Genomic DNA, 23,926 nt, shown 5'->3' on the forward strand with positions numbered 1-23,926 from the left:
GACATAGGAGGATTACAGTTCAACATGAGATTTGGGTGGGACACAGAGCCAAACCACCATATCACCTGTCTTTATGCCAGTACCACACTGTCTGAATAACTGTATCTTTGTAATGTTTTGACATTGGGAAGGGTGAGCCTCCCAGCTTCATTGTGTTTCAAGATTGTATTGGCTATTTGGGATCTGTTGCATTTCCCTAGGATTTTTAAGATCAGCTTTTCAGTTTCTACAAATAAACCAGATAGGATTTTATAGCAATTGTGTTGAATCTCTAGATCAATTTGAGAAGTATTGCCTTTTTAACAGTATTAAGTCTTTCAATCCATGAACACAAAATATCTATTTATTTAGGTCTTTTGATTTCTTTCAGCAGTGTTTTGCAACTTGCAATATATGGTCTTATATTTATTTTGTTAGAATTATTCCTAAGTATTTATTCTTTTTATGCTATTGCAAATGGAATAGTTTTCTTAATTTTATTTTCAGATTGCTCATTGTTAGAGTAGAGAAATACAATTGATTTGGTATACTGATTTTTTTTTTTTTTTTTTTTTTTTGAGACAGAGTCTTGCTCTGTCGCCCAGGCTGGAGTGCAGTGGTGTGGCCTTGGCTCACTACAACCTCTGTCTCCCAGGTTCAAGCAATTCTCCTGTCTCAGCCTCCCGAGAAGCTGGAATTATAGGTGCGTGCCATCATGCCCAGCTAATTTTTGTATTTTTAGTAGAGCTGGCGTTTCACCATGTTGGCCAGGATGGTCTTGATCTCTTGACGTCGTGATCCACCTGTCTCAGCCTCCCAAAGTGCTGGAATTACAGGTGTGAGCCACCGCACCTATATGTTGATTTTCTATCCTGCTAGACTCATGATTTCTAATAATTTTTTTGCAAGACTTTTTGCATACAAAATCATGTCATCTGCAAATAGAGATAGTATTACGTTATTTCCCATCTGGATGCTTTTTATTTCCTTGCCTGATTGTCCTGGCTAGAACCCCCAGTACAATTTTGAATAGAAGTGGCTAGCTGGGACTTCCTTGTCTTTCTTATTCATGATCTTAGGGGAAAGTGTAAGTATTACATTAACCGGGCATGGTGGTGCGCTCCTGTAAACCCAGCTACTTGGGAGGCTGAGGTAGGAGAATCACTTGAACCCAGGAGGTAGAGGTTACAGTGAGTCAAGATCATGTTGCTGCGCTCCAGCCTGGGCAACAAAGTGAGACTCTATCTCAAAAAAAAAAAAAAAAAAAGTTATCATGTTTACCGTATGTTTTTCAGAGGTGATCATTTCTTAGGTTGAGAAAGTTCCTTCCTTTCCTCTTCTTTCCCTTTTCCTTTTCCTCTCTCCTTTCTCCTCTCTTTTTCCCTCTCCTCTTCCCTCTTCTTTCCCCTCTGTCTTCCCCTCTCCTTTCCTTTCCTTTTTTTTTTCTTTTTTGACAGGGACTCATTTTGTCACCCAGGCTTTTGGAGTTCAGTGGCCCAATCTTGGCTTACTGCACCCTCAACCGCCTGGGCTTAAGCCATCCTCCCACCTCAGCCTCCCTAAATAGCTGGGACTACAGGTGTATGCCACCACCCCCAGCTGACTTTTTGTTTATTTGTTTTTTTTAAACAAAGTCTTCCTTTGTCACTGAGGCTGGAGTATAGTGGCACGGATCTTGGCTCACTGCAACCTCCATCTCTTCGATTCAAGGGATTCTCCTGCCTCAGCCTTCTGAGTAGCTGGGATTATAAGTATGCACCACTGCGCCTGGCTAATTTGTGTACCATTAGTAGAGATGGGGTTTCACCATTTTAGTCAAGCTGGTCTCGAACTCCTGACCTCAAGTGATCTGTCTGCCTTGGCCTCCCAAAATGCTAGGATTATAGGCATGAGCCACCATACCATGCCCTGATTTCTTTCGTAGAGACAGGATTTTGTCATGTTGGACAGACTGGGTCTGGAACTCCTGAGCTCAAGCTATCAGCCTGCCTCAGCCTCCCAAAGTGCTAGGATTATAGGCACGAGCCACTGTACTGGCTGAGAAAGTTCTCTTCTATTCTGAGTTTGTTGATTTTCTTTTTTTAATCATGAAAAGAGTTTTTTATATCAGAGAAATTTTATTTTACTGTTTCTTTGATTATTTCATTTCTTCTTTTTTTTTCTAGAAAGCTGTTAGATAGTTTTGGGGTCTCTGTGCTCTTCTTGTTGCTTTTCTTTTGTGGTCCATTAACCTTCTGTTTTATCTTCTGGTAGATGTTCTTGACATTGTCCTCTAGGTTACTGGCTGTGTATTCACCTGTGTTCATTTTGATATTTAACTCGTCTATTAAGTTTTTAAATTTTTGATGATCTTATTTTGTCAGTTTGATTATTTGTATGCTTTGCTTTTTAATTTTTATAGATGCAGTATCCTTTTGATCTTCTTTGAACCTGTTTTTATCTTAAGAACCTTTAATATATCTAAATGCAGAGTTTCAGTTTATGAAATAAACCAAGCAGTTTGTCATTTCCTACTATAAAATACTGAAAATCAAGTGCTAAATTGATACTTTACTTGTAAAGTTGTTTATTGAATTATATGTTAACTCTATGATTAGGTATTATTTTTGCATCTTGGATTTTTCTTTTCCTGCTGTTGGATTGTCTTGAAAATGTATTTAGCTGAATGAGAGATTAGAGTGATTAATATAGGTTGGTGACATGGATTATTATTATTATTATTATTTTGTAACATAGTCTCTTTGTTTTTGTTTTCCAGTTTTGGAGGATTTTTTTTTTTTTTTTGAGATGGAATCTCACTCTGTCACCCAGGCTGGAGTGCAGTGGCGCAGTCTTGGTTCACTGCAACCTCTGCCTCCTGAGTTCAAGCGAGTCTCTGCCTCAGCCTCCTGAGTAGCTGGGATTACAAGTGCCTGCCACCATGCCTGGCTAATTTTTTTATTATTATTTTTTTTTTAGTAGAGAAGGGGTTTCACCATCTTGGCCAGGCCGGTCTTGAACTCCTGACCTCATGATCCACCGACCTCAGCCTCCCAAAGTGCTGGGATTACAGGTGTAAACCACCATGCGCGGTCCGTTTTGTATTTCTAGGTTTTAACACCGGACCAGGCACAGAGGGTCACATTTAACGTTGAATGAATGATCAGTTCAAGCATTTTTTTTTCCTCTGACTCATGTGGTCAGAGCATTGTCACCTGAAGTCCTTATATTGTATAGTACCTTTTACTTTTTGAAAGCATTGTTTTCATTTTCATGAGGATTTTCTGCTTCCCACTGAGGAACTTCCTAACTGCTGACTTCCTCAGTTAACTTTTGCATTTTTACTTATCATTGAGCTATTTATATGTGTATTTTTACAGAAAGCTTTAATTTGGAAATATCACACTGAATCACTTTCTAACACCCTCAGTTTGCTGGAAGAAAACTTAGAATCAGAAATAGGCATATTTAAACCCATAGATCTAGAAATCTGTAGAAGTGTCTTTTAATCATTTGATTTATATTGGCTCTTATTATAAATACAGTTCAAACAGTCATGTTTTTAGAGAAACACATTTTAAAAGAAGAGGATTGTAAGAGCAATCTAATGATAACTGAAGGAAATAATGCTTATATCCTAGTGTAGTCTAATACTTGGGGTTTATAATGATGACCCTTAATTAGTAAGAAAAGATCAGATTTGCTGGATTCGAGAGTAGAGAACATTTTTAGTTATTTGAAATCATATAGACCTGGTGCTTCCCACCCCGCCCCCCATCCCCCCACTTCCACCCCCTACCCTCTGACAGAGTCTTGCTCTGTCATTCAGGCTGGAGTGCAGTGGTGCAATCTTGGCTCACTGCAACCTTCACCTCCCAGGTTCAAGCAGTTCTCCTGCTTCAGCCTCCCCAGTAGCTGGGACTACAGGCACACACCACCACGCCCACCTCGTTTTTGTATTTATTTTTATTTTTATTTTTTTTTAGTAGAGATGGGTTTCACCATGTTGGCCAGGCTGGTCTGAAACTCCTGACCTCGTGATCTGCTTGCCCCCACCTCCCAAAGTGCTGGGATTACAGGCATGATAGTCCTGGCTCTTAATTGCAGCTCTGCCACTTACTGGCTGTGCAGGTTTTTTAACCTGTTTGAGACTGGGTCCTCTTTTTGAACTCTGCATTGGTTATGTCTCTTCCTCTGGCACCCTCACAGATGTCCTTTACCTAGAATGATTCTGTCTTCTCCTCTATAGGACTCTTATTTCCTTCAAATCATAAACTTTTTTTTTTGTTTTGTATTGTTTTTGAGATAGAGTTTTGCCCTTCTCACCCTTGCTGGAGTACAATGGCATGATCTCGGCTCACTGCAACCTCTGCCTCCTGTATTCAAGCAATTCTCCTGCCTCAGCCTCCTGAGTAGCTGGGATTACATGTGCCCGCCACCACGCCCAGCTAATTGTTGTGTTTTTTTAAACTAGAGATGGGGTTTCACCATGTTGGCCAGGCTGGTCTCAAACTCCTGACCTCAGGTAATCCACCTGCTTTGGCCTTCCAAAGCCCTAGGATTACAGTCGTGAGCCACCACACCTGGTCTCAAATCATAAACTTTTTTTTTTTTTTTTTTTTGAGATGAAGTCTCGCTCTGTTGCCCAGGTTGGAGTCCAGTGGCATGATCTTGGCTCACCACAACCTCTGCCTCCTGGGTCTAGGTGATCCTCCTGCTCCACCTTCCTTGTAGCTGGGACTACAGGTGTGTGCCGCTACGCCTGGCTAATTTTTTGTATTTTTAGTAGAAACGGGGTTTCACCATGTTGGCCAGGCTAATGTTGAACTCCTGACTTCAGGTAATGCACCCACCTGGGCCTCCCAAAGATAATTACAGACATGAGCCACCTCGCCCGGCCTCAAATTATAAACTTTTAAAAGGCTTATTCCTGACCTTCTAGATTAGGTTATGTCCCTTATTATGTGCTCTTTTAGCACTTATCCTAATTGTGATTGTGTATTTATTATATGACTGTTTATTCTGTTTATTCAACAGTTTCTTTTAACAAATATTTACCAAGTGTTTAGTAAATCCTTTGGATTGTAAGCTTTACTAAGGCAGAGTAAGGTCTGGGTCTGTGGTTTCTCTTGACCACATGCGCTTACTAAGCACAGTATTTTATTTATTTTATTTTCTTCTTTGTTGTTGTTTTTCCTTTTTTTTATCTTTTTAGCACGGTGTTTAGACATAGAGAATACTATAGTCTTTGAATGGATACATCAAAATGGCATTAATAAGGCTGCCTGTCTGATAAGGCTGTTGTGAACCTTCAGTGAAATCGTGTGTAGGAAGTGCTTAGTTTGCTCACAGGCTTCTGGTAACGTTCTGGTCATTGAGAGCAGTTACTGTGGACACAACCCCCAATTCTGGTTCCCCAGTTACTAGTTCAGTGAACCCACATGGGTACTTAATATCTTTGATTTTTATTTTATTCATCTGTAAAATGGAACTGATAATTACAACCACCTTATAGGACAAGAGTCTTGCTCTGTCACCCAGGCTGGAGTGCAGTGGCGTGATCTCGTCTCACTGCAATCTCCGCCTCCTAGGCTCAAGCAATTCTCCTGCTTCAGCCTCCTGAGCACCTGGGACTACAGGCATGTACCACCATGCCCAAGTAATTTTTGTAATTTTAGTAAGATGAAGTTTTGCTATGTTGGCCAGGCCAGTCTCAAACTCCTTGCCCCAAGTGATCCACCCAATTCAGCCTCCCAAAGTGCTGGGATTACAAGCGTGAGCCACCCCACTCCAGCCTCCTTACAGGATTTTGTAAGGATTACATGTGACAATGACAATGAAGCATTTAGGTTACAGTAACTTGTTCAATAGATGGTGGTTATACCATTGTTGATATATTAATGAGTAAGAACAATAAAGGAATATATGGAAACTATCAGAAGAAATTCACAAATGTGTAAACACTGCGTTCTCTGATGAGACAGTGTATTCTCATTATTCCATGAGTCTCAGAATATTCAGTATTTTCTACTTATGTCTGTGATGGGTCATACTTTGTTAGTTGCAGTTTTACCTTGTTTAAAAAAGTCCTATTGAGAATATAATATAATATAAACCTAAACCATAAAAATTTAAAAATAGCCAGGCACGGTGGCTCAAGCCTGTAATCCCAGCACTTTGGGAGGCCGAAGCAGGTGGATCATGAGGTCAAGAGATCGAGACCATCCTGGTCAACATGGTGAAACCCCGTCTCTACTAAAAATACAAAAAATTAGCTGGGCTTGGTGGCACGTGCCTGTAATCCCAGCTACTCAGGAGGCTGAGGCAGGAGAATTGCCTGAACCCAGGAGGCGGAGGTTGCGGTGAGCCGAGATCGCGCCATTGCACTCCAGCCTGGGTAACAAGAGTGAAACTCCGTCTCAAAAAAAAAAAAAAAATTAAAAATAACTTAGAATGCCCAATCAGCAAGTGATAGTATTAGGAATCAAACTGGATTTTTAGACTGCTATGTGTCGTGGATAACGTTTGTGTGTTTAGGACACTATTCAGAATAGTAATTCACAGTCCTTCACGTGCGTCCCCTGTGCATCGGATGCTTCACTAGCCTTTTCTGACAAAAGCATGTGAAATATAAGTGAAAAAGACAAGTTATTGCAGGAATAACTTTTCATTTTCTCTGATTTTCATATTTTAAAAATTCATTTCTAAGCATTTGATACTTTAAACCTGTTTACAGGAACTTGGTATAAACCACCATGTCCAGCCCTTTGTCTCATATTTGAACTCTTTGAATTTCTTCTTGGCCACATGGCCCTGACTTCTTACTTTATAAGGGTTTTTATTGTGGAGATGCATACTATGGAGTTGTTTGCTTTAATATAAATGTTTGTGGAAAAAGATGCCAAACTTTCCTGTGATTGGTAATGCACCTTTATTGTAGGCTCAGCAAAACAGTCCCTCATCTACAGGATCTGGCAACACAGAGCATTCCTGCAGCTCCCAAAAACAGATCTCCATCCAGCACAGACAGACCCAGGTAGGTTGGTGATTGATAATCAGTCGAGGGGCATACTTGCTGCTTAGGAGTAAGTGCTAACCCATGTAGTCTATGATACTTCATCTTTTCTGTATTTCTCCGACCATACCTCAGTTGTGTGTATGATATTCAGAAATTGCATTATGGGTATATAAAGTCCTTTGGAAGGTAACTTTTTGTGGCTTTTCTTTACTCTTCAGGTGTTTTGTAGCAGCAGTGCTTATGCTAACGTATGGTATTAAGGAAAGTGCACACTTTTTAAAAAAATAGTATTCCACAGAAGAAAAGTACATACACTTTGAAAGCCTAAGTTTAGATTCTGGCACTGCGGTGCTTATAGTTTATCTTTCTAGGCCTCAGTTTCCCTCAGTACAAATCATCTGTGTAAATGGCATTGATTCTCATGATCTCAGACAGTGTATATGAAATGTTTATTAGTAGGCTTTCAGTAAGTTTTAATTCTCTAATTTATGAAAATAGTTAATGTATTCCTTGTACCTGTTACTTATTTATACCTAGCTAAACTTCTGTCAGATGTGCTATGTCAACATGGTTTGCTCCTTAAATTGTGTTCAGAACTCTTTTTAATTTAGGGAGTGTTCTAAACATTTGAGGATTGTATCTGCAAAGTATGGTGGCTTCCATTTTGTAGTGTTGAGTATACTGGGCTTTCTTTCTTTTTTTTTTTTTTTTTGAGACGGAGTTTTGCTCTTGTTACCCAGGCTGGAGTGCAATGGCGCAGTCTCGGCTCACCGCAACCTCTGCCTCCTGGGTTCAAGCAATTCTCCTGCCTCAGCCTCCTGAGTAGCTGGGATTACAGGCAATCACCACCATGCCCAGCTAATTTTTTGTATCTTTAGTAGAGACGGGGTTTCACCATGTTGACCAGGATGGTCTTGATCTTTCGACCTCGTGATCCACCTGCCTCGGCCTCCCGAAGTGCTGGGATTACAGGCCTTGAGCCACCGCGCCCGGCCTACTGGGTTTTCTTGAAGCCTCTTTTGACACTATCTATGTTGCCTTCAAGACAGGATGCTTGGCAATCTAAGAGAGTTTCTTAAATATCAAGAGCCATACAACTCCCTGGAACACATTTGAATTTTATCGGAATCATCAGCTTTTGTACAGTTCAATTAGATGAACACTTAGGTAGTTTCTTCTCTCCCCTTCTGATTTCTCTCTGTTTCCACCAGAGGGCACATTTGTTCCTTAGAGATTTGGGTCAAGTCTCCTATGAGATCCTTTCCTATTCAAAGTTAGTTTTCTGGAGTAATGTGTTTCTACATTTTTAAGTGCACAATAGTGAGAATTCATATATTTGATTCCAGAATTAACATGGGTTTGAAATGTAGGTGTAGTGGGATATATGGAACCCAGCAGAGGGCTTGAAGACTGAGATGAAACGAGCAGATTTCATTTCTTGAGCCATGTGATTCTAGGCCATTTGTGTTAGCAAGTGCTTTTTTTTTTGCCCCTAAAAAGGTAACGAGTAGAGTGTGATGACATCTAACATGTTGAGACTAATCCTAAATCTGTTTTACCTTTGTCTCTGTAGTCTGACCTCACAATAGAAAAAATATCTGCACTAGAAAACAGTAAGAATTCTGACTTAGAGAAGAAGGAGGGAAGAATAGATGATTTATTAAGAGTAAGTATTAAAATGTGGTAAGAGATTTTATAGCAAGCACCATTTGTTATGTATATTTGGATTATGTACATATCATAGGAGTAATTACTGTAGCCAAATAACAAAGTGAAATAATAAACATTTGGGTATTTTTTTTTTAACTGAGGGAATCTTAGTAGGAACCAATTCCTTCATTCTAAATACTACCTTTAAATTAGAAATCTTATACTGTAGTATTTTAGTGATTGAATTTATACTGGAGAAATAGGTGGAGTGTTATATTTCATCTAGAACTGTGGAAATAAGTATAAAGTGTTGTTTTCCCATTCCAGAGAAGTTATTTTAATATTGTTGAATTTTATAAGCTATTTCAAAAGGACTTTTTGCCCATTTTGCCTTTTGTACCTTTTATAACCTATTCACCCAAACTTTTTTATACTTACAAAAGAAACCTTTAAAATGCTTCATCTGGAATTAAATAGAGACCACTAGGAAGCATACCATAATATTTTATAAATATATTTTGAATATGCAATTTGGCATGACTGACACTTACTTTTAAAAAAGTAAAAAGGAGGGGCCGGGCGCGGTGGCTCAAGCCTGTAATCCCAGCACTTTGGGAGGCTGAGGCGGGTGGATCACAAGGTCAAGAGATCGAGACCATCTTGGTCAGCAAGGTGAAACCCCGTCTCTACTAAAAATACAAAAAATTAGCTGGGCATGGTGGCTCATGCCTGTAATCCCAGCTACTCAGGAGGCTGAGACAGGAGAATTGCCTGAACCCAGGAGGCGGAGGTTGCGGTGAGCCGAGATTGCGCCATTGCACTCCAGCCTGGGTAACAAGAGCGAAACTCCATCTCAAAAAAAAAAAAAAAAAAAAAAAAAAAGTAAAAAGGGCCAGGCATGGTGGCTCACACGTGTAATCCCAGCACTTTGGGAGGCCGAGGCAGGTGGATCACTTGAGGTCAGGAGTTTGAGAACAATCCGGCCAACAGAGTGAAACGAAACCCTGTCTCTACTCAAAAAATACAAAAATTATCCCAGTGTGGTGGCAAGCGCCTGTAGTTCCAGCTACTTGGGAGGCTGATGCAGGAGAATCATTTGAACCTGGGAGGTGGAGGTTGCAGTGAGCCAAGTTCGTACCACTGCACTCCAACCTAGGCAACAGAGCGATACTCAGTCTCAAGAAAAAGAAAGTAGAAAGCATGGTGGCTCATACCTGCCACTTTGGGAGGCTGAGGCGGGAGGATTGCTTGAGACCAGGGGTTCAAGACCAGCATGGACAGCACAGCGAGACCCTGTCTCTGCAAAATAATACCAAATTTGCCAGGCATGGTGGTGTGCCTGTGGTCCCAGCTACTGGGAGTCTGAGGTGGGAAGATGCTTGAGCCCAGGAATTCTAGGCTTCAGTAAGCCAAGATTGTGCCATTGCACTCCAGCCTGGGCAGCAGAGCAAAATCCTGCCTTAAAAAAAAAAAAAAGAAAAGAAAAGTTATACATGTTTTTTACAAAATACAGAAAAATATATTTCATTCATAATTCCATTAATTAGGATTACACATTTGGTACATTTTCTTTCAGTAATTTTTTTGAGCTGTTTGTAGTAGATGTGTATATATACAAATGAATATATGCATAGACGTCACTGATTTATGAATCACATTTGCTAGCACTTTTCTCTGGTGATTTGGAAAGTATAGGTTTGATCCTTACTTGTGCTAATGCGGTCGTTAAACTGACTCTTTAGGGTTCTGAATCTTCCAGGGCTTCTGTGACATAGCAAGGTGGAGATCGGTGGCCTTGCCTTTGTCAGTCTTTCTTATTAGGCTTCGGTACAGTTTTGTTTGAATAAAGATATATGTTTAATAATAAAGATAATAAAAGTCACTCTATTCATGATGATCTGACCTCCAAAATTTTTTTACTTGTATTATATTTCTGTAATTAATAAAAAACATAGGGTAAAATAGTGTATTTTGACTCCTTTTAATATAAAACCTGGGATTCAGCACATAGAGCACATAGCTAAACTAAGTCTGGCCTTTATTCGTAAAGTCTGGTGTGTTTATATTATTAATTTTATTTATTTATTTTGAGATGGGGGTCTCACTCTGTCACCCAGGCTGGAGTGCAGTGGCACAATCTTGCAAGCTGTGTCCTTCCCAACCCCTGCCTCAAGTGATGCTCCCACCTCAGCCTCCCAAGTAGCTGGGACTATAGGCATGTGCCACCATATTATAATTATCTTTATTATTATTATATTTTGAGACAGAGTCTTACTTTGTCACCCAGGCTAGAGTGCAGTTGTGTGATCTTGGCTCACTGCAACCTCCGCCTCCTGGGTTCAAGTGATTGTCCTGCCTCAGCCTCCCAATTAGCTGGGATTACAGGCATGCGCCACAATGTTTGACTAATTTTTGTATTTTTAATAGAGATGGGGTTTCACTGTGTTGGCCAGGCTGGTCTTCACTCCTGACCTGCAGTGATCTGCCTGGCTTGACCTGCCAAAGTGCTAGGATTACAGGCATGAGCCACTGTGCCTGGCCTTTATTATTATTATTATTATTATTATTATTATTATTAAATTATCATTGTTATTACTTTATATGATAGTAAGTTCTTAGGTATAGAATATAGGCAGAGGCAGCTTTGTGTCCAAATTTGCAGTCACTGTTCAACATGTTTATTCAACTGATTTCAAAGCTTATCAACAGTATATTTTTTTATTTATAGTTTTTGTTTTACCTGTTGATTGTGATACATTTTTAAGTGATTATTTTTCAGTAAGGATATCTCAGTGTTCAATTTTCTGTGCCCTTGCAGACCTGAGAATTCTCTTTTGCCCTCCCGTAAAAAGACAGCACTGTGTGCACGATTTTTGTATCATAACCTGTTGTTCTGTTCCTTCTGTCTCTCAAATATAACTCTCTCTCCCTCTCTCCCTCCCTCTCTTTCTCTCCCCCCTCCCTCTCTTTCTCTCCTCTTCAGCTTTTCAAGCATTTAATGCTTCAGAGAAGTTCATGACCAAAGCAACAAACACCATAATTTGTTAAATATTGCCCCAGGGTATATCTATATGTGGGTTTATATATTTTTATTCTGAAAGTGTGTGATTATGTCTGACTATGCTTTTATCCCTCTTATAGTGGTTTCTTCTTGGCTCTTAGCTTGAACCTCTCTTTTATTTCTAACATGTTATGTCTCATTTTAATATGATTGCCCCTTTCTTGTGAATCTCATTAAACACTGTGTTTTCTATATATTTCTGGCCTTTACTGCAGCTCATGTGAATTTTGATTTTATTGTTTACATTTTTCTTTTTTTTTGAAACGGAGTTTCGCTCTCGTTACCCAGGCTAGAGTGCAATGGTGCGATCTCGGCTCACCGCAACCTCCGCTTCCTGGGTTCAGGCAATTCTCCTGCCTCAGCCTCCTGAGTAGCTGGGATTACAGGCACGCGCCACCATGCCCAGCTAATTTTTTGTATTTTTAGTAGAGACGGGGTTTCACCATGTTGACCAGGATGGTCTCAATCTCTTGACCTCATGATCCACCCGCCTTAGCCTCCAAAAGTGCTGGGATTACAGGCTTGAGCCACTGCACCCGGCCCTACATTTTTATTTTTTGAGACAGTGTCTTGCTCTGTCACCCAAACTGGAGTGCAGTGGCAGAGTCATGGCTCACTGCAGCCTTAATCTGCCAGGCTCAAGCAGTCCTCTCACTTTCAGCCTCCTGAAGAACTGGGACTACAGGCACGTGCCATTGTGCCTGGCTAATTTTTTTATTTTTTGTAGATTCAGGGTCTCACTATGTTGCCCAGGCGGGACTTGAACCCTTGGGCTCAAGCAATCCTCCTGCCTTGGCCTACCAAATTGCTGGGATTATAGGCGTGAGCTACTGTACCAGGCCTATTATTTACATTTTTAATTTCCCAGCTTTGTTCCATCATCTAATATACTTTCTTATCCCATCCTGTATATTCTCTAGGGTTTTTGGTTCCTATTTCCTAGGTATCATGTCTTTTTGCATTTTATGGAATATGACAAGTAGTATTCTAAAATGTTCTTTTGATTTCTATGGGTGATTATTTTCATTGTTTGCAAGCTGGTGGTCTGTATTCCTTGGGCCTATTTTTTTGTTTTGTTTTTATTTACTATTGTTATTTTTATTTCCTTTTCTCCATTTTTGGATGAGGAGACCCATATGTAGTCTCAGTACTGTGTTGTATTTTTCATTGTTAGGATATATATACTTGCATGGAGTTGCTCTTATTACTGTTTTTATTCATTTGAGTGCTGCTTGAATTGCCATCAAAAATTTATAATGAAATAGTTTGTAGGTATAAAAGTTCCTTGCCAAATTCTGGTATCTATCAGGGTTTTGTCCAGAGAAGCTCTGCTGGACTGAGAAATAACTGTGGGCGGGCTTTCTCCATCATCTGACTCTTTAAGATTGAGACAACAGAGGATGTGAAAAACTTGAATCTTGAAGCCTAACTTGGTACGGCTTTAAGAGTTTTAAAATATGTTTATGTTTTCTTTTTATTATTATTTTTTTAAAGCCAGTCAAATTTAGCAGTGGGGGGTTGTATACCAACTTTAATGACACTAATATTAATAAGTTCTGATAACCCACTACCATCGGACCAGCTGATGTTTATGTTTTCTAAGAAGTAATATGCTTCCTTTGCTCACCACTGCCCCTTCTACTCCATCGTCTTCAAACAGTTGTAGTCTTTATTTGTATGTAGAGCAGGATTAAAGGAGAAGATAAATAAAAAAGGAAGACATAGAGGGCAGCTGCCTTGGTTTTAGGTTGATTAGAACTTAATGCTTCTAAAAGATCTAGAAGATAGATAGTTGGGGAAAGACTACAGGTCTTGTATATTCTTTCAGACAATCATGAGTCATTCATTGAATTTTGCCATCTTAGTAAGATGTTGGGTACGGCTGCATTGGGGGCTACTAGCCAACTGCTGTTTTTTTTTTTTTTTTTTTTTTTAAAGATACAGTGTGTCTCTCCCAGGTGGGAGTGCAGTGACACAATCAAAGCTTACTGCAGTCTGGACCTTCCAGTCTCAAGCGATCCTCAGCCTCCCAAATAGCTGGCATCAGAGGCATGTACCACCACACCCCTAATTTTTAAAATTTTATAGAGATAAGATTTTGCCATGTTGCCAAGGCTGGTCTTGAACTCCTGGGCATGAGCCACATGTGTCAGCCACCAGCTGTTACTTTATTTTTTTTATTTTTTTATTTTTTATTTTTTTTATTTTTTTGAGACGGAGTTTCGCTCTTGTTACCCAGGCTGGAGTGCAATGGCGCGATCTTGGCTCACCGCAACCTCCGCCTCCTGGGTTGAGGCAATTCTCCTGCCTCAGCCTCCTGAGTAGCTGGGATTATAGGCACGTGCCACCATGCCCAGCTAATTTTTTGTATTTTTAGTAGAGACAGGGTTTCACCATGTTGACCAGGTTGGTCTCGATCTCTTGACCTTGTGATCCACCTGCCTCGGCCTCCCAAAGTGCTGGGATTACAGGCTTGAGCCACCGCGCCCGGCCATACCAGCTGTTACTTTAAACATGAACTCCTAGAAGACATTATTGTCAGAAGCCACAAAAACTTAGAATTCTTTTTTTTTTGTAAAAACTTAGAATTCTTAAGTTTTTTTTTTTTTTTTTTTTTTTTTTTTTTTGAAATGGAGTCTCGCACCATCACCCAGGCTGGAGTATAGTGATGCAATCTCCTCTCACTGCAACCTCCACCTCCTAGGTTCAAGCGATTTTCCTGACTCAGCCTCCTGAATAGCTAGGATTACAGGTGCCTGCCACCACGCTTGGCTGGTATTTTGTATTTTTAGTAGAGATGGGATTTCACTATGTTGGCCAGGCTGATCTTGTACTCCTGGCCTCTTGATCCGCCCACCTCAGCCTCCTGAAGTGCTGGGATTACAGGCGTGAGCCACCACACCTGGCCAGAGATCTTAAAATTTTAAATAAATGCTAAGAGGTTGATTGATTTTACACATTTGATTGCAGATTTCAAGGGAATACTTACCTTACAAGAGTAGACTGGATTTCCCCTAAACATTAAATGATCTTTGCTCTGTAGATTCTTTAGTATGAATTTGATAATCACATTTATCCAAATGTAGTTGCACTTTGCCCTTGATAATATGGTTCTATACAAAAACTAACAGGAAAGAATTATGGTTATGTGGAGAGTAGAAACATTTGGGGACAAGCTGTTTCCCATAGGTTACTTTAAAAATGAAGTGATTTTAGGCCGGGCACGGTGGCTCAAGCCTGTAATCCCAGCACTTTGGGAGGCCGAGGCGGGTGGATCACAAGGTCAAGAGATCGAGACCATCCTGGTCAACATGGTGAAACCCCGTCTCTACTAAAAATACAAAAAATTAGCTGGGCATGGTGGCACGTGCCTGTAATCCCAGCTACTCAGGAGGCTGAGGCAGGAGAATTGCTTGAACCCAGGATGCGGAGGTTACGGTGAGCCGAGATCACGCCATTGCACTCCAGCCTGGGTAACAAGAGCGAAACTCCGTCTCAAAAAAAAAAAAAAAAAAAAATGAAGTGATTTTGTACAAAAAAAATGATAACAAAAATGTTAATGAAGCTAAAAAGTCTCAAAAATTGAGTATTGTGTAATATCTTCTACTTGTGCTTTTTATGAGGTAACATTATTTACTGGAAGAGCTGAGGTTTTTTGTTTTTTGTTTTAAAACACAAAAGGACTAAATTCAGGACTTGCAAGTCAAATTTGACCTTGGGTTAGTGGTTCTTTCCTTCTCTGTTATTGCAGGAGGCTTTAAGTTTTTAGTCCACACTGTAGGCTTGTGACCACAGCTGAATTAGCCGTGTATTTACATTTTGGCATTCTTGAACCAGGACCTTGTTTGTTCTGTCTTTTGTGGGCAAGGGCGTGCCTGGCTTCTCTGGTGAGGAACATTTATGCAAATTTATATTTCTTAAATGAGACTAGAAAAAGAACAGAGCAAACATAAAATTGAATAATCTTTTATATATGCTTAATCACTCTTTGTATTTTAAACATTCTTTTTTTTTTTTTTTTTTTTTTTTGAGTTGGAGTCTGACTCTTTTACCTAGGCTGGAGTGCAGTGGCGTGATCTCAGCTCAGTACAACCCCTGTCCCTTGGGTTCAAGCAGTTCTCCTGCCTCAGCCTCCCAAGCAGCTGGAATTACAGGCTCCCACCACCATGCCTGGCTAATTTATTTATTTTTAGTAGAGATGGGGTTTGACCATGTTGGCCAGGCTGGTCTTAAACTCCTCCTGACTTCAAGTCCTCTGCCTGCCTTGGTCTCCCAAAGTGCTGGGATTGCATGCCTGAATGACGCACCCAGCCTTAAAATTTGTTTAATTATTATTTTGTGATAGCTTAGGTGTTTGTGATTACAAGATTAGCTGTAACTGGTTATTGGCAGGAGCAAAATATGATCAGTAGAAAAACGTGCCCAAGTTAGTAATTCAGTCTGTCATTTACAAATAGATGATATATTATGAGGGAATAAAGGAATTACTTTTCCTAAGACATAGTTACTTCTTACCTGTTTGAACTTTAATTTTGCTTTTAATAAAACAACATATAGAAATGATTTTTTTCTCTCTCTAGAAACTGCTTTTCTGTTAATCTTACTCCTTAGAGCTAATTAAAAATTTTTTTTCTCATTCAAGGCCAACTGTGATTTGAGACGGCAGATTGATGAACAGCAAAAGATGCTAGAGAAATACAAGGAACGATTAAATAGATGTGTGACAATGAGCAAGAAACTCCTTATAGAAAAGGTCAGTAAATAATGTTGGCCTAAATTCTGTATCCCAAAATACTCAATGTTTCATTGTGTGGCGGCTTTTCTCCTTACTCGAGATGAAAATATTTAAAAATAGAGCTTTTTAGGAACATGATTTGATAATTAGAATTTTTTCCTTGCCTGGACACCAGACCAAGCATCCAGAGTGTTAATTTGGAATATGCTTTCTTGCGGTGCATTGCTTTGAATGTGATACTGAACAACACTGACGGCTTGTCCTATTTGAGTTTACTTGAAGTATTGCTCTTCTCAGTTCTTATATTCATTCTATTAATTGAAGTTAGTATCCTATTACTATTAGAAACATTAACAATAGTTGCAGTTTTGTTTCAGAGATGACATTTAGAGTAACTTATGTATACAATAATGTGATGATTAAGTGCTTTGTTTTTAAAAAATTAAAGTTGTCATATACCTGTGTATGATTACTTTAATTGGCTAATGTCCTCTTTATTATAGTCATTGGTTAGTTATCTCTTCTTCTTCTTTTTTTTTTTTTTTTTTTTTGAGACAGAGTCTCACTCTGCCACCCAGGCCAGAATGCAGTGGTGCAATCTTGGCTCACTGCAGCTTCTGCCTCCTGGGTTCAAGCGATTTTCCTGCCTCAGCCTCCTGAGTGGCTGGGATTACAGGCGCCCACGGGCAGCCTGACAAACGTGGTGAAACCCCGTCTCTACTAAAAATACAAAAATTTTTTTGTATTTTTACAAAATCCCTCTTACTGTGGTAAAATTTTATTTTTAGTAGAGACGAGGTTTCACCACGTTTGTCAGGCTGGTCTTGAACTCCTGACCTTGATCCTGCCGCCTCTACCTCTCAAAGTGCTGGGATTACGGGAGTAAGCCACCAAGCCCAGCCTTAGTAACTGTTTCTTAGAAGTTTGTTGTTATTGTTTTGAGACAGAGCCTCATCCAGGAGTGTGGTGGTATCAGCTTGGCTTACTGTAGCCTCTACCTCCAGGTTCAAGCGATTTTTCTGCCTCAGCCTCCCGAGAAGCTGGGTTTACAGGCATGTGCTACCATGTATGGTTAATTTTTGTATTTTTCGTAGAGACAGGGTTTCACCATGTTGGCTAGGCTAGTCTTGAACTCCTGACCTCAAGTGATCTGCATACTTTGGCTTTCCAAGGTGCCGGGATAATAGGCACTCACCACCTCTCCTGGCTTAGTTCTTAGAAGTTTTAAGAAGGCAACCGGGCGCAGTGGCTCAAGCCTGTAATCCCAGTACTTTGGGAGGCCGAGGCGGGTGGATCACGAGGTCAAGAGATCGAGACCATCCTGGTTAACATGGTGAAACCCTGTTTCTACTAAAAATACAAAAAATTAGCTGAGCATAGTGGCACGTGCCTGTAATCCCAGCTACTCAGGAGGCTGAGACAGGAGAATTGCCTGAACCCAGGAGGCGGAGGTTGCGGTGAGCCGAGATCGCACCATTGCACTCCAGCCTGGGTAACAAGAGCGAAACTCCATCTCAAAAAAAAAAAAGAAGGCAATACTTCCTAATTACATTATTATAAGACAAACTAAAGGTTTGAGATATACTGTTGGTTTATTTTCCTGAAACCTTTGGAACGTTGCTTAAAAGACATAGAACACTGTCTCTTAGTAAAAGTGAACTGGATTATTTTATTGAGGCCGAAGATACTGGGGAAAACTTTGTTTCATTCTTTGACTCATTAATCAATTTTATAGAAAAGAAACCACTTTATAAAATTTTTTCTGAGAGAGAGAAAAAATAAAATATATGCCAATCCAGATAATTTCTTTAAAATTTGAGTACCTCCTGAAGTCAGCATAGATTGAGCCAGTTGTACTAAACTCTAAATAGCATACTACAAAAAGTAAACATAATGCTGTCTCTGAGTTCTCACAAGAAAGCAGAACTTTCTATTTGTTAGGAGTAGTACATAACAAAATTTAAATTTGTTTCCAAAAGAACTGAAATTATAGTACCTTCTTATTGACTTTCTAAATAGGGAATATTTATTGAGCATCTGCTATACCGTGTTGCAATTTAAAGAAACATAAATGGGCTAGGCACAGTGGCTCATGCCTGTAATCGCAGCACTTTGGGAACCCATGGTGGGCAGATCACTTGAGGTCAGGAGTATGAGATCAGCCTGGCCAACATGGTGAAACCCTGTCTCTACTAAAAATGCAAAAATTGGCCAGGTGTTGTGGTGTACACCTGTAATCTCAGCTACTCTGGAGGCGAGGGCATGAGAATCACTTAAACCCTGGAGGCGGAGATTGCAGTGAGCCTGAGATCGTGCCATTTCACTCCAGCCTGGGTGATGGACTGAGACTCTGTCTCAAAACAAAAAAACAAGCAAAGAAAAACCACACAAGTGAGCTGGGTGAGGTGGCTCACGCCTGTAATCCTCGCACTTTTAGAGGCCGAGGCGGGCGGATCACCTGAGGTCAGGAGTTTGAGACCACCCTAACATGGTGAAACCCCAACTCTACTAAAAATAAAAGAATTAGCCGGATGTAATGGCGGGCACCTGTAATCCCAGCTACTTGGGAGGCTGAGGCAGGAGAATTGCTTCAATCCAGGAGGCAGAGATTGCAGTGAGCTGAGATGCCATTGTACTCCAGCCTGGGCAATAGAGTGAGACTCTGTCTCAAAAAAACAAAAACAAAAACAAAAAGCAAAACAAAAAGACATACAAATGAAAATGTAATCATAGACTGCAATATTATCTTTCATAGAATTTCAGTACATAAAAACTGTTATAACTTAATCATAAAAGAAAATTCATTAAAAATGCACGAAAGACTTGAACAGACAGTTTACCAGAAAAGAGCATATAAACATTTGCAAATGGCAAACATGACAAGATGCTCAACGTCATCATCCCTCAGGAAAACTCAAGGTAAAACCACTGTGAGATATTACATACCCAGTAGAATGCCTAGAAGTAAAAAAAAAAAAAAAAAACTGACAGTGCCAAGGGTTGGTGAAGGTGAGGGGCGGCCTGATTTCTTACACTAATAGTAATGTAAACTATTATAGCCAATTGAGAGGGTTTTGGACAATTTCTTTTTGAGATAAATATGTGCTTAATGCTGTGATCCAGCAGTTCCTCTCCTGGCATTTACCCAAGACAAATGAAAGCAGATGTTGGCTGGGCATGGTAACTCACACCTGTAATCCCAGCACTTGGGGAGGCCCAGGCAGGACAGTCACTTGAATCCAGGAGTTTGAGACTAGCCTGGGCAGCACAGTAAGACCATCTCTATTCTTAAAAACAGAAAGAAAGCAAATGTCCTTTAAAGTACTTATATGAGGATATTCATAGCAGTTTATTCATAGCCAAAAAGCAGAAACATCCTATATGTCTGCTAACAAGTGAATGTATATACAAATTATGATATGGTCATGCAGTGGAATACTACTCAGTAATAAAAAAAAAAGAAATGAATTCCTCATAGTAGAGAAGCTTGCATGAATCTAAGAAACAAAAGACACAGTTCCTGCTATCAGAGGGGTAACAATCTACATGAGGGTGGGTGAATAAGATACATTCACATATATAAGGAAACCTATTCAGGTGAATAGTGCACATACTAAGAATTCACTAAAATTAGCTGGGTATCGTGGTACGTACCTGCAGTCCTAGCTACTCAGGAGGCTGAGGCAGGAGGATCACTGGAGCCAGGAGTTAGAGTCTGTAGTAAGCTGTGATTGCACTGCTGCACTCCAGCCTGGGCAACAGAGTGAGATCCTGTCTCTTAAAAAAAAAAAGAAAGAAAAGAAAAAGAAAAATGCACTAAAATAAATCAAGGGCAGGGTACTAATTGGAGAAAGCTGTAAAGAAGAGGGAAAATGTGTTCCGGGCATGGAAAACTGTAGCTATAAATTGCCTGTCGTTTGAAAATAGGACATCTCAAGGACGTTTATCCTATGGTATCATCTCTCACAGTACTTTATTCCTTTCCTTCGAATTCTTTACCACAGTTTGTTCTTAGAAATACCAATTAATATATTTAATGGTTATAACTTCCCCCTCTCTAGGTTGTGAACACCAGTTGTTTTCTATTCTATACTTAACATTCTTACAGTTGGTGATGTATAATTGGTTTTTAATAAACATGTTGAATGAATGATGTTCTCAAGAATCAGGAGTATATAAGGTGTTCTGGAGTAAGAATTCTGCAGGGAGGCGGATATAATCTAGCTCATGGAGGAGTTTTTCCTCTCTGGATCCAAAGTTTGGTAGCAAAGACCCATGGAAGATTTGGAACATCAAATTGAAAGTGTGGGAAGTGGTGTTCTGAGAAGATGAATTGGCAGCAGTTCTTTAGAATAGATTAGAGAAGAAACAGAAAATAGGGAAACAGCTTAAGAGCTAGGCATTGATGTGGCCCAAATACGAGATGCTGTACTCTAAGATTAAAAACACACAGTCGTCCAGGCACGGTGGCTCACACGTATAATCCCAGCACTTTGGGAGGCCAAGGAGGGTGGACTACCTGAGGTCAGGAGTTTGAGACCAGCCTGACCAACTTGGAGAAACTCCATTTCTATTAAAAATACAAAATTAGCCTAACGTGGTGGCACAGGCCTGTAATCCCAGCTACTTGAGAGGCTGAGGCAGGAGAATTGCTTGAACCCAGGAGGTGGACGTTGCGGTAGCCAAGATTGTGCCATTGCACTCTAGCCTGGGCAAAAGAATGAAACTCCTTCTCAAAAAGTTAAAACACATAGGCAGGCCAGGTGCCGTGGCTTAAGCCTGTAATCCCAGCACTTTGGGAGGCCAGGGCTAGCAGATTGCTTGAGGCTAGGCATTCGAGATCACCCTGGCCAACATGGCAAAACCCTGTCTCTACTAAAAATTACAAAAATTGGCCGGTTGCGGTGGCTCACACCTGTAATCCCAGCACTTTGGGAGGCTGAGGCGGGTGGATCATGAGGTCAGGAGTTCAAGACCAACTTGGTCAACGTAGTGAAACCCTGTCTCTACTGAAAATTAAAAAATTAGCCAGGTTTGGTGGTGCATGCCTGTAGTCCCAGCTACTGGAGAGGCTGAGGTAGAACAATCTCTTGAACCCAGGAGGTGGAGGTTGCAGTGAGCCGAGGTCACGCCACTGCACTCCAGCTTGGGCAACAGAGTAAGACTTTGTTTCAAAAAAAAAAAAAAAAATACAAAAATTATCTGGGCATGGTGGCGCGCCCCTGTAGTCCCAGTTACTCTGGAGACTGCCGCAGGAGAATCACTTGAACCCTGGAGGCGGAGGTTGCAGTGAGCTGAGATTGTGGCTCTGCATGCCAATCTGGGTGACGGAGTAAGACTCTGTCTCCAAAGGAAAAAAAAAAAAAACCACACACACACACATAGGCAGATTGGGAAAGCTTTACCAAGGAAGAACCTGTGATTGTTTCATTATTCTATCTTGTCTGCTTTATTTGAATAGAAATGGTAAGTCATCCAAGGAGTCATTACTGACTGTTCTGAGGTATATGGTTTTCAACAGCATGTTTCCTGATCATGTTAAATGTTTTAGTTTCTAAGAAGTGTCTTTATCCATGCTAATTGGTATTGAATTCCTTTTTGTGTCTGTTTCCCCAAAGTCAAAACAAGAGAAGATGGCATGTAGAGATAAGAGCATGCAAGACCGCTTGAGATTGGGCCACTTTACTACTGTCCGACATGGGGCCTCATTTACTGAACAGTGGACAGATGGTTATGCTTTTCAGAATCTTATCAAGTAAGTGAATTGTTACGGTTAAATGGAGAATTGAAAAGTTCATTTGGATTTTTTAGGTTTTCTGTAATTGTAGTCATTAATAATCCTACTATTGGTCATCATCTTTTCAGTTAGTTATGAGTTGAAGTCCTGAAAAAAATGACACAAGTAATTAGGAATACAAAGTGAGTTCTGTTCTCTGTAACAGTTGTGGCTTAATAAGAAAATAAATAATGAGTTCTGCATTAAAATGTAAAAGATTCAGAATTGCTGAAGCTAAGGAAGAAAAATCTAGGGCTTGACTTTCTATCTTTCTAATTATATAATGAATTTTCATTAACAGTCTGTTGAGCATTTATTCTGGCTCCACAGAAAAATGAAATGTGAAAAGACCTGAGGAAGAATATCTTGAGTTAGGTATAAAGCAGAATAAAACCATTGAAGAACTTTATAGGACATGTTCCTGGAGTTATTTAAGGAGACAGTGTCCAGTTTTCAGAGAGAGTCACTTCCTGGAAGGCACTGGTGACCAGCCCCATTGTGTGTGCCTCTTTGCAGCTTGGAATCTTGAGGATTCATTCTCTTTTTCATAATTTTTTATTTGAAACATTTAGGTATTTATTCCAAGGAGGGAATTAACATTTAAAATCCTCAAATTCCAACTGTGTGAATAGCTACAGTTAGCTTAGATGTTTAAAGGTATATAGATATCTTCAGGTTGCAGTACCTTTTGGGGGGTGGGTGTGTGTGTGTGTTTGTGTGTTTATCTGTGTCTGTGTGTGTCTATGTATCTCTGTGTGTGTGTGTTTAATCTCTGGATCATGATAAGTTGGAAGATTCCATAGATTGCCTTTCCTACCTGTTGTTTCCTTGCTGAAATAGCTTGTGGAGTATGAATGGTAGAACATATAGGACTAGTTTTGAGTAATAATGAGACATAAATGAGAAACTTATGCCTGAAAGAAAATACAAATACTGATGCTATTTATAATAATTGTTAAAACTAACCTCTGAATTACACATTAGTAGTCCTTGTTTTATATGTGAAACGTTAACCTCCAACTTAGTTTAAGCATGTTTTTGCTTCATGGTTGTTCCTCATGTATGTATATTTTGGTGTATGAAGAGGCTTTCAAGTCAAAGAATACTTTGGAAGGAAAGCACAGACTTTTCCTAGGCCAGCACCAAACATTCAGAGCAGCATTCACTCTGTGCTCTTAAGCATAGATGGCTGGTGATAGCAGAGATACCAGTGTAAACAACAGTTACATGGAGGTGTGATACCTGTTTTGTAACATCCTAGCCAAGACATGCAAGTTGCTCTGGAAGTGACACACCATCAGGTTTCCACATTTGTTAAAATGGAATCAGAAGAAGATAAAACTTAAGATCCCCATAGTGGCCAAAGCCATGTAATGGTTACACTGACTTTTAGTAGTGGTAGTGGCTTTAAGCAGCCCTGACAATGGCTACTATTTAGATGGCAGTCTTTTTAGACTTTGATTCAAAGAAGATAGTGGGTTTGTGTAGAGATGTAGTTAGTTTTAAGGAGTGCTTACGGCCGGGCGCAGTGGCTCATGCCTATAATCTCAGCCTGAGCTTTATCTGAAGCGGGTAGATAAACTGAGTCCAGGAGTTCAAGACAATCCTGGGCACCATGATGAAACCCTGTCTCTACAAAATATACAAAAATTAGCCAGGTGTACTGTTGCATACCTGTGGTCCCAGCTGCTTGGGAGGCTGAGGTGTAGAATGACTTGAGCCCAGGAG

At 40.1% G+C, this 23,926-nt stretch overlaps 1 protein-coding gene across 11 annotated transcripts in view; it reads left to right on the plus strand.

The window, feature by feature from the left end:
• TLK2 (tousled like kinase 2) overlaps nucleotides 1-23,926 on the plus strand; it is a 145,307-nt gene that overhangs the window by 74,412 nt on the left and 46,969 nt on the right. For 9 of the 11 annotated variants that reach the window (XM_074388815.1, XM_074388814.1, XM_074388817.1 and 6 more), the window contains 4 exons: nucleotides 6,899-6,994; nucleotides 8,550-8,642; nucleotides 16,330-16,440; nucleotides 22,041-22,177. In XM_074388815.1, coding sequence (XP_074244916.1) covers nucleotides 6,899-6,994; nucleotides 8,550-8,642; nucleotides 16,330-16,440; nucleotides 22,041-22,177 — 437 coding nt within the window. The remainder of the gene's footprint in view (nucleotides 1-6,898; nucleotides 6,995-8,549; nucleotides 8,643-16,329; nucleotides 16,441-22,040; nucleotides 22,178-23,926) is intronic. The other 2 variants (XM_074388818.1, XM_074388820.1) reach the window with 1 other exon arrangement.

The sequence above is a fragment of the Saimiri boliviensis genome, chromosome 17, assembly GCF_048565385.1.
Source record: "Saimiri boliviensis isolate mSaiBol1 chromosome 17, mSaiBol1.pri, whole genome shotgun sequence".
Taxonomy (NCBI): Eukaryota; Metazoa; Chordata; class Mammalia; order Primates; family Cebidae; genus Saimiri; species Saimiri boliviensis.